Source organism: Octopus bimaculoides, chromosome 16, assembly GCF_001194135.2.
Source record: "Octopus bimaculoides isolate UCB-OBI-ISO-001 chromosome 16, ASM119413v2, whole genome shotgun sequence".
Classification (NCBI taxonomy): domain Eukaryota; kingdom Metazoa; phylum Mollusca; class Cephalopoda; order Octopoda; family Octopodidae; genus Octopus; species Octopus bimaculoides.
The window spans coordinates 54,388,189-54,399,227 of NC_068996.1; the positions used below are offsets into that span (position 1 = coordinate 54,388,189).

The window sequence follows — 11,039 nt, forward strand, 5'->3', positions numbered from 1 at the left end:
AGGCATTACCCTGTTATCTTACTGTACACACATACATACATACATACATACATACATACATACATACATACATACCTGCATGCATACACATATACATACCAGCATGCATACACACATACATACGTACACACACACATACACACACACACATACGTTCACACACATACATATATACATACATAGATACATACATACATACATACATAAATACATACATACATACATACATAATACATACATACATAAATACATACATGCATACATACATACATACATACATAAATACATACATTTCATACATTCATACATACATACATACATACCTACATACATACATACATACATGCATACATACATACATACATACGTACATAATACTTGCACCTGATCACATGTGCATATTGCCGGTCATACATTGACCCTCCTCCATGCTGAAGTGAGAGAACCCCGCTCCGTGTATAATAAAGATTTTAGACGGCTTCAGAAAAGAAAATGGTTCGAATGATACGACCGTGTTCACTCCGGAGCTACTATCCTATTGATATGGTGAATAATCTTCCGCCTTTAATTATTAAAATGATCTTTTCTTCTCTTCACTCTTCAGTTACGTTATTTCCTATTTTAAATCCATTCAATAGCGATATCTTGTCATATATACAGTTTCTCACAAACAAAATATGTAATAAATATTTTTTTGTCCTGTTATCTCTTCCTTGCTCCAACCGGAACGCCCATCAATAGTAAATGAAACTGAATATCTACTATATCGATCAGGCTAATTAAGGATAGCCATTAATAAATTTTTATGCACCTCCAATCTTTCTTAAATTAAACGGTCGCTGATAACTAAAATCTTTAAATAAATATCTAAATATTCCTTATTTATTTTTTTGAAATCATCCCTTTTGAAAAAAAAATTATTTCATATAATTGTCTTTTATGAAATTCAAATAGAAGCAAACACAAAACAAACAACCTTTCCTTTGTCAAGTTTTTATTAAACAAATACAAAGAAAAAAAGTTGAAAACAGCAAAGAAGAAGAAGAAGAAGAGCAACAACAACAAAAATAACTGTTTCCAACATCGGTACAAGACGAGATTAAAGCAAAAACATTCAAAGTGAGACATGGAAACGCATGGAGAGAAATGTTAAATACTTGCAAAAAAGCCAATAATTGTTCGTTAGTTCACTCAGTGAATTATTTCGATCACTGAAATGGATTGCATTAAACAATCCATTTTCAGTGAGCGGGAGTCAGTGCACATCTGCTTATCAAATAATTACAATGATACGATGGTAAATGGTGAACTAAGATAAAAAGAGACTAACCCTTTTAGATTTTATTTTCTTTATTTAGACATTTATATATTTTGTCAAAAGGAAAAGGGCAACACACTTAAGTTTTGCAAAACTTCCATGGGTGGTTTGTTAAAGGAGTGAAGAAACTGATTCATCCAAGCATAACAACTTATCAATTATTTTCATACCGAAAACCTTGTTTAAATTCTCGCAACATAATGGCTTTCACTCACTAACACCACCCGATACTGGCCGTGGCATTAAACTAGATGAAGATTAGTTCTACTACCTAAAAGAAGATACTGTCTATCAGTCGGGCTTCTATACAATTTTTATCATGAATAAGGTTTGTGTTGATTTGAGGTTGAGATTTAAAGATACTTGCTCAAGGTAACTGCTTAATGAAATCGAACTCAGAACTACGTTATAGGGAAGCGGGCTTCTTAACAATGCAACCATTTCCATCAACTCAACTCATTAATTACAACTGTCTTCAACATTATATTCTATCGCTTCTATCCTATTTAAAAAAAGTAGAATGATGATTTAGTAAATCATCAATTTTTAATGCTACGTGTCCAGATTCTACAGAATGGCTGTGATGTAAGGCGATCAAATTCAGTCAAAAGTTCCTATTTTTATTTCTAGTAGGTAATATCATCTCTTGATACATAATTGTAAAAAAGTTTTCCTAAAATTATCGAGTTCCAGTTTTGGATATTTTTACAAGGTGTAACATTAATAAAGTGAATTATAGTTTTTGAAAATACCTATTTGAGAAAAAAGTCTAAATAACCCAAGTTGATATGCTTGTTTACGCTCACATGAGAAATTACAAGTTAGAGAACAATAGAATTGAAACACTTTATGCTACGTTTCGCAGAATAAGAAGTTTCAATTTATATGCTGTTCGAATAACAGTTAGGGACATTTACTGATCCTTTGTGGTTTTGTCTGGATAAGGTCGGTTCAGCATATCCAGGAAGTGTTAGGATCAAATTACTACTTCCTTACTTTCAGTTGTTATAAGGATGCCGTCTTTATTTCTGACTCTGGCAAACTGGTTGGTATTGCTAATACAAAACCGGTTGGTGATCTTATAAATTGTATTCATCTCTGTCTTAATGTTGACTCAGAATGCTGGTGGGAAAAGGGAGGCATGAATCAGATTAATGCTTTCCACAATAGCAACCTGAAGAAAATCTGCCTCATCTTATGGCCCGAGAAAGTTTCAAATGAAGAACCGTACAGAAAATTTCTTGCTATAGTGTGATACTGGAAATAAAACGCCGGGAGTTAAAATGGCTGGGTGATGCACTCAGAATACACTAGGGCAGGATACTAAAGATCGTATAAAGACGAGCGATACCTGGAAAGTGAAATCATGGCACCCAAGTAACAGCTGGCATAGATCAGTTGAAGGAGAGCTGTGAAAATAGATCTTACAAGGGACAAGATAGAGAGCTGCTTAAAAATAGATTTAAATGGCCTTGAATCAGTGAAGCCTTATATCCCAATCAGGATAAAATTGAAGTATATTAATAATTACTTTTCCACTGATCAACTATAATAAAATTATATATAGAATATAGATTAATGGAAACCTGATATATAATTCTATACTATTCATGATTTTAGCTGATTTTATATATGTAACATGAATGGTTCTTTTGTTTATCAAGTAATTATAATTTTACTTAATTCATCATTCTATTATTTAATTTTACTTCATTTCACGAATTTATATTTTACAAAATTATTTTATCGCTTTTATGATATATTTTTTTTAAATTCTTATTAACTTATCAATAATTATTTTCTATTTCCAGAGTATCAGCACATTGTTTAGCGCTCTAAAAGTGGTCCGACTCCTTCGCCTCGGTCGTGTGGTCCGAAAGCTGGACCACTATCTGGAATATGGCGCAGCCTTTCTGGTTCTTCTTATCTTAGTGTTTTTACTATTTGCCCACTGGTTTGCATGTATCTGGTATTCAATTGGCTACAGTGAAGCAAAACAGTTAATCTCATATGGCTGGATGTCGAAACTAAGTGATGTGACGAAGAAACCATTTTATATAAATAAAACGGAACTAGGAAGTGAGGATTTAAACGGTGGTCCGACCAAGGACATGCGATACATGACTTCATTATACTTTACGTTATCTTGCATGACAAGCGTAGGATTTGGAAATGTGGCGGCCAATACAGTAAACGAGAAAATATTTGCTACCTTTATGATGATTTGTGGAGGTAACTTTATTTTTATTTCTTTTACCTTCAAACAATTTTAATTTTTCTTTAAATAGTTTCACTTTTGAATACGGTTCCAAATAAAGAAATTTTATGCACCCTTGCTATATACAATGTAAATCAACGAGTATTCGCACGTTAGACAAATTTTATATCTCTATTAGTAAAGCAATGCATTTTTATTGTTTTGGATGAAAACCAGCTAACCTATTCAACCCCTGATAATGGATATGTATGTACCTTTAAGTTTCTAACCACCCCCATGTCATGATCTACCAACAGTAAACAGGTACCATGAAGTGAACATTCCTCACTCCAACAGTGGGAAATCTATGGAAAATTGCTATTTAAAATACGGGTTCTAAATCATTTCGTAATTTTGTGTCTTTGACAATCTGACGATGCGTTTTGATATGCTGTATAATTAAGTTGTTCTATTAAACAAATGCTTATTCATTCTGTAGAGTCATATTAAATCATCTGGAAAACGGGATTTCAATGTCTGAATTCTTTCCAGCGAATAAATTGCTTGTATCGTTTATTAGCATGAAAACTGAATTGAATTTGTTTATTAACATTCTACAATCACATTACTTCTAAAACTAACAGAATGGTCGATATGGACCCTGTTTTTGAATCGAGAAAACAAAATTTAATCCAATAAATGGCGTTAATCTATTTTATTCACTAAAAGTTTTGTTGATTTAAAGGCTTTAATATTGCATTAGGTTCCTAAAAGTTCAAAAATTTAAGAACTGGTGTGCCACTATTTTCTTAGCAATAATTCTTTGGAAAGAAACATCTACTCTACTAAATTAGCACTCTGTCGGTTGCGACGATAAGTGTTCCAGCTGATGCGATCAACAGAACAGCCAGCTCGTGAAATTAACGTGCAAGTAGCTTCAAAAACACGAGTACTCTTAACATAGTTCTCAAGGAGATTCAACGTGACACAGAATATGACAAGGCTGGTCCTTTGAATTAAAAGTACAACTCATTTTTGCCAGCTGAATGGACTGGGACAACAAGAAATAAAGTGTCTTGCTCAAGGACCTAACGCAGCGCCGGGAATTGAACTCTCGACCTTACGAGCTTGAACCGAATGCCCTAATCATTAAGCCACGCGCTTTCACACCTATACTCTGTAATGAAGTTTTAAAAGCTTATTCTTGTTACTTTGGACAAAAGTTAATTTAGAATTTCATTGAAAATACAGAAAAAATTTAGCAATTTTTTTCAACATAGAAAATACACTTAAAAATAGACTCTAAACATCACACAATGCTGTATAAAAGTGAGCTATGTGGTATTAAATACTAGGAATTAATTAAAACATTTAACAAGATTTCCTAACAGTAAGTTGTAAGATACAGTTACATTTTAACAAAGAGAGTTCCTGATATAAGGTTCGTATACAGTTTTTGCCTCATAAATTTTGTAAAATTCCACAGAGGTCAGCTTTGTTTTTCAGTTAAGTACTGAGGAATAATATAATGGATGGTTCTCCTCCCCAAAATTTGGGGTCCTTATGTCTATGCCATAAACAGTTATATGATGAGGGATATGTTATTATATATGATAATAGAAAAAATATCATATCTTTGTGGAATAGAAATGAGTCAAAGTACTGCAATTAATTGAAAATCTTCTTTTTCTTTTTTTTTTTTTTTTGGCTTGTGAAAATGAGAATTTAAAATTGAGAATTCTGAAAATGAGAATTTAACAAATAAAATAATGTAAAACATGCAAAAAATGAGTTTCCTATTGAATTGTATGAGTCTCGTGTTTAACAGAGATCTAAATGTTTTTAGTGCAAAGATCACGTCCAAATGTCTGCGCTTTTGTGAAGATATAACTGATTCTCAGTAAAATTATTATTACCCAAGTGATATTTTTGATAGAAACACCTTACATAACCGAAATTTCTCAAATAGAAAAGTAATCATAATAGATGAGACGTTCGATTACTGACTTCAAACGTACTGTAGGCATTCAGTATATTTCAAGTAAAGACATCTACTTTTATGCTGTGCAATTTCCTTATAGCCTAGCTTCTTATCCTGGATAATCTCTTTCTCTTTCTCTCTTTTCCTTGTTTCAGTCATACGACTGCGGCCATGCTGGCGCACCGCCTTTAGTCGAGCAAATCGACCCCAGGACTTATTCTTTGTAAGCCTAGTACTTATTCTATCGCCGAACCTCTAAGTTACGGGGACGAAAAAACACCTGCATCGGTTGTCAAGCGATGTTGGGGGGACAAACACAGACACACAAACATATACATACACACATACGTTTATATATATACATATATACGACGGGCTTCTTTCAGTTTCCGTCTACTAAATACACTCACAAGGCTTTAGTCGGCCCGAGGCTATAGTAGAAGACACTTGCCCAAGGTGCCGCGCAGTGGGACTGAACCCGGAACCATGTGGTTGGTAAGCAAGCTACTTACTACACAGCCACTCCTTTTCATTCATTTTAATTTATTGAGACAAAGATTAAGAATCAGTTTTATGAATTCCTGAAATTTAAAAAAAAGACAAAAATCAATGTTCCACAAAATTCAAAAATCAAACTGCACAATGCTAAAGCATTGACATTTCATTTCTACTGATAAATTTTGGAGTTTTTCAATTTTTAATTTTAATTTTTTTATTTTATTTTATCTATTTATTTATTGGTGGGCTCAGAGTTCTAAATTATCTGGGCATTGAGACTAGCACATACGATTTTCATTTCTTAATCATGGCCAGAATAGTGCATTTTTGTAATAAGAAAGTATGCGTTTAAGTATTTAGACTTCAAGCTAAGAACTTGGAAAACGCATGAACTGTATATTTAATTAATATGACTTAAGCTTTACGATAAAGCAGAAACTGGAAGTATCAATAGTTTCCGTGTTCCAAAGGATTGGCAACTTGTCAACAGTATTTGCTACTGTGCATAGCCAAGCCACGTTCCTCTTGACAATACATTTGGTAACTATGTTTAGATGCTGTTCACCACTGCAAATAACGAGGTACAATTGATGTATGTTTAACAAGTGCTTCATTAGCTTCTGAACTGAGTTCAAGCGTTCCCATAAGCTTCATACTTATTTCAACCAATATTATATTCTCACTTACTCTAACGCCAGGCTAGAGGAGAAAGGATGTTCTTGTGCTTTGATCACGATATGGCGTGCTGCCAATAATATGAGACAAACTGAGGACACCTCAGAATAAGATTTTCAGTCATAATCAACTCAGTGAAAGTGATTTCACATCAAGTAATTCGACAGAGTATTTTCTAGGAGTTTCACTTTTTTAACAAGGATTCATGAAATAGTTTCGTATCAAGATTTTGCGGAAGAGAATCGCAGATGACTCCAGGACATTTTCATAGTCTGCATCCATCTGATAGTGTGAGTGATTTAGTTATTTGAAGTCAAGATATAACGCTGGATCTTCATTCCGTTGAGTATGTCTATTGTTTGAAGGCATTTAATGAGTCTAGTGATTTTGCCGAGGAAGCGAACTCAGATACGACTGGGAGAAAAATAGTCTCGATTTTGAAACGGTATTTGGTGAAGTCCCACATACTTTGTAAATAATATTTCAAAAGCGTAATGCGGAGAACTGGCAGAATCGTCAGCATGCCGGGCAAAATGCTTAGTAGCATGTCGTCTGTCTTTATATTCCGAGTTCAAATTCCGCCGAGGTTGACTTTGCATTTCATCCCTTCGGCATCGATAAAATAAGTATCAGCTGAGCACTGGGGTCGATGTAATCGACTTACACTTCCACAAAAATTGCTGGCCCTGTGCGAAAATTTGAGACCGATGTTTGAAAGGCGTAAGGCGATGAGCTGGTAGAATGGTTAGTACGCCGGGCAAAAAACTTTGTGGTATTTCGTCTGCCTTTACGTTCTGTGTTCAAATTCCGCAGAGGTTGACTTTACCTTTAATCCTTTCAGGGTTGATCAAATAGGTACTCCTTGAGCACTGGGGTCTGTGTAATCGACTTACTCCCTGTCTTGAACATGCTGACCTTGTGCAAAAATGTGAAACCAATATTTCAAAACCGTAGCAAACATATTAGTTCCAATGAATTAGCTTTTGTCTCGAGCATCATTTTTTTTCTTTTTTGCATAAACCCCAAATAAAATAATAGAGAAGTTGAAGTTAATGAGAGGAGTATTGAAGTATGATATGTAACATTGAGAATATATACCTGTGTTGTGCATAAGCATACATATACACAGATATAAATACACATATATACAGCAATACAAATAATGAATTGTACATGAGTTACTTATAATGCAAGTCTTGTTAAGGCCTGTACGCTTTTATTTAGCATAAAACTTAAAAATGTAATCACTTGTAATTTTTGAAAATCCGTTTTTTTATATTAAGAGAAATCACACTTTCGTTTCCTGAGACGAAAATAAATTATTTCCCTTTATCTCTGCACAAATTACGACTGTATATGGAGAAAACCGAGGACCTAATTAAACGCGTTCACTGGAAAGCATTTCCTTGTGAGTCTGTTTTAAGTATTCCATGTCATTCAACAAACTACTCCTTTCACGCCGCGATGTTCTTACATTTCTTTGGATATTTTTTAGTAGATCTTTTTAGAGATCTTAGTAACCACTAACTCATACCTCCTCCATTTCTTCGGAGAAAAGGACACTCTAAGTGGTCTGTCGCGACCTCGCACACTGCAACGTAACTGATTCTGTGAAAGATAACTCGTCCTAGTGGTTGGCTGGTACGTTGTATATCAACTCTGGAAGGATAAAAGGTTATGCTGGCCTCGGAAGGATTGTTCCTCGGAATTTAGAGAGCAATTACAGATTGTATGAGGACTCCACCGATAGATCACTTATGCATGAACATATCAATATCAAAGCATAACATTGCCATCTAGAAATAAAGAACAAGAACTTTTTTAACCCGATCTTCTAAGCAAACCTAACATTTCATAAGTACACAAAACCATTCTAATTTGAACTTAAATCTGACATTAAGCTTCTGATGAATTCGAAAAGAAAATATTAATATTTTCCGACAAAAACTTATATGAAATAAAATTAAATTAAATTAACGTATGTTATTCAATAATGAAATAACATAAAATTACACGAAAACCAGCGCTCAAACATGAAACTACACTAACAGAGCAGCGAAAACGGAACAAAATATATCTAAAACTTGACTGTAGGCTGAAAATCTTAGTTCAAAACGAACTTTTAATTACAATTAAAAATCTCAAAAATAATTTTGTACATTAACAGCTAAATCGGAAATTGAACTGCTTAGTTAGAAAAATTTTGTAACTTTAAGAACAATCTTAGGAAAGCTACTGTTCCTTTGACAATGGAACAGTGTTAGCACAGTTATTTGCTAACTTAGATATATTGATATCAAACGTAACTTGAATTGCCCAATTCGATATTGTTGATTTTTATCCTTCCCTTTCCATATATAGATCCCGGATTTATTAATACTATCTATAAGTGATAAGGGCATCAAAATTATCATTTACACTTGAAGAACTCTACTTTTTGGCAAAGCATCCGATTGGAATATATCATAACGCAGAGATAGGTGATCTTGAGGAAAGAAACATTTTCGATATATTATGTAATAAATTTACTTCAGTAGATTTCAGTTATATCAAAACGAAAGATTAGCAATACAGTAATTCTTCGACTATCGTGGGTGTTACGATCTGAACCCCATCCCCCACCCCCCACATACTATATATATATTTTTTAGATATCTTTATAATTTGTATATATTTATTTTATTATAAATGCAAAACAACACCACGGAGGAATCAACGTAAGCTTAAATAGTAAACCGCGATAGATGAACCGCGATAGATGAACCGCGATAGATGAACCGCGATAGATGAACCACGATAGATGAACCGCGATAGATGAACCGCGATAGATGAACCGCGATAGATGAACCGCGATAGATGAACCGCGATAGATGAACCGCGATAGATGAACCGCGAAATGGCGAGGAATTACTGTATTCAAAATTCCAGTGAACACACATTAGACTCCTTAAAGGATACAATTATTAACACACTCAGCACATATAACCTAACAACTGTTATCGGTAAAAACGTAACTTTAGTTAACTTCTTTGATGTAACAATAAAATTAATTACTGGCTTACATAAATTATTGCACAACAAAACTAATTAGAAAAACTTAATTATTTCAACTTAGGTTCACACTACCTACACATTGTTTTTAAAAATCTTCATAAGGATTATCAATTTATCGCCAAACAAGGAATTGGCTAATTTAGCGAGGAAATTACCAGCACTCGAGTTATAATCGATTCCAAAACACCTATATTTTATGATTCATATTTCTCTTAAGCGAGAAAACCTTCAACTCCTTGATTGGAAACATACATTCCCATTAACTATATTATTAAAAAGACATTTAATAATATAGAAAACTACTTAACAGACATGTACGTGAAATAAGTTAGTTTCACCACCAATATGAAGAATATCCTATCCCACACATCGCACAGAAGAACTGAGGTCAACTACTCCTGTAGAAACGCTAAGACATTGCTCACTAATATGTATTGTATTGCGGAAGCTCTCACGACTAATATGAGGTAACTACTTTCAAACTGAACCTCGACGCCGTTAGCAATCACTACATTAGCTTGATCGGGGGGAACTTCCAGAAAATACACTTGGATCATATTTCCTCTTTAATATTCATTAAAAAGAGAGATATAACTGAATTCTACAACTAAATCTGGTAATGAAAGAAAAGATTTCCAGTTGTAATATCAAATGGAAGATTGTTGACAAATCAAGAGCTTTCAAGAAATGAACAAAAAGATGTGATCTTTGAGCAACACAGAGAAGCCTCAACAACAGTCTTTTGCAACATTGAACTTAAACACAAGATCCTAAATTTTCGAGTAATATAGGCACTTCAAGAAACACCTACTACTATCCCTATCTAATTAACTGTACCCGCTAATAACCGCCACCTACCTACTATGTAAGATAGCTCCTTTTCCTATATATACTTACATTTTAATTCGACAGTAATTATATGTGAATGAGTACTATAATTGCATGCAAGTTAATAAGCATCAGTGGTTAGAGCATCGTACTCACAATCATGAGGTTGTGAGTTCGAATCCCGGCCCAGGCTGCATGTTGTGTTCTTGAGCAAGACGCTTTATTTCACGTTGCTCCAGTTCACTCAGCTGTAGAAATGAGTTGCGATGTCACTGGTGCCAAGCTGTATTGGCCTATGCCTTTCCCTTGGATAATATCGGTGGCGTGGAGAGGGGAGGTTGGAAGGCATGGGCGACTACTGGTCTTCCATAAACAGCCTTACCTGGAGTTGTGCCTTGATGGAGAATTTTCTGGGTGCAATCCCATGGTCATTCATGACTGAAGGGGCTCTTTACCTTTGACCCTACACACATATATATATATATATA

At 34.2% G+C, this 11,039-nt stretch overlaps 1 protein-coding gene across 4 annotated transcripts in view; it reads left to right on the plus strand.

Moving 5' to 3' along the window:
* The window catches only part of LOC106884153 (potassium voltage-gated channel subfamily H member 1), a 430,860-nt gene that overhangs the window by 331,223 nt on the left and 88,598 nt on the right, over positions 1-11,039 (plus strand). For all 4 annotated transcript variants that reach the window (XM_052973779.1, XM_052973780.1, XM_014935387.2 and 1 more), the window contains one exon: positions 3,130-3,550. In XM_052973779.1, the coding sequence (XP_052829739.1) occupies positions 3,130-3,550 (421 nt within the window). The remainder of the gene's footprint in view (positions 1-3,129; positions 3,551-11,039) is intronic.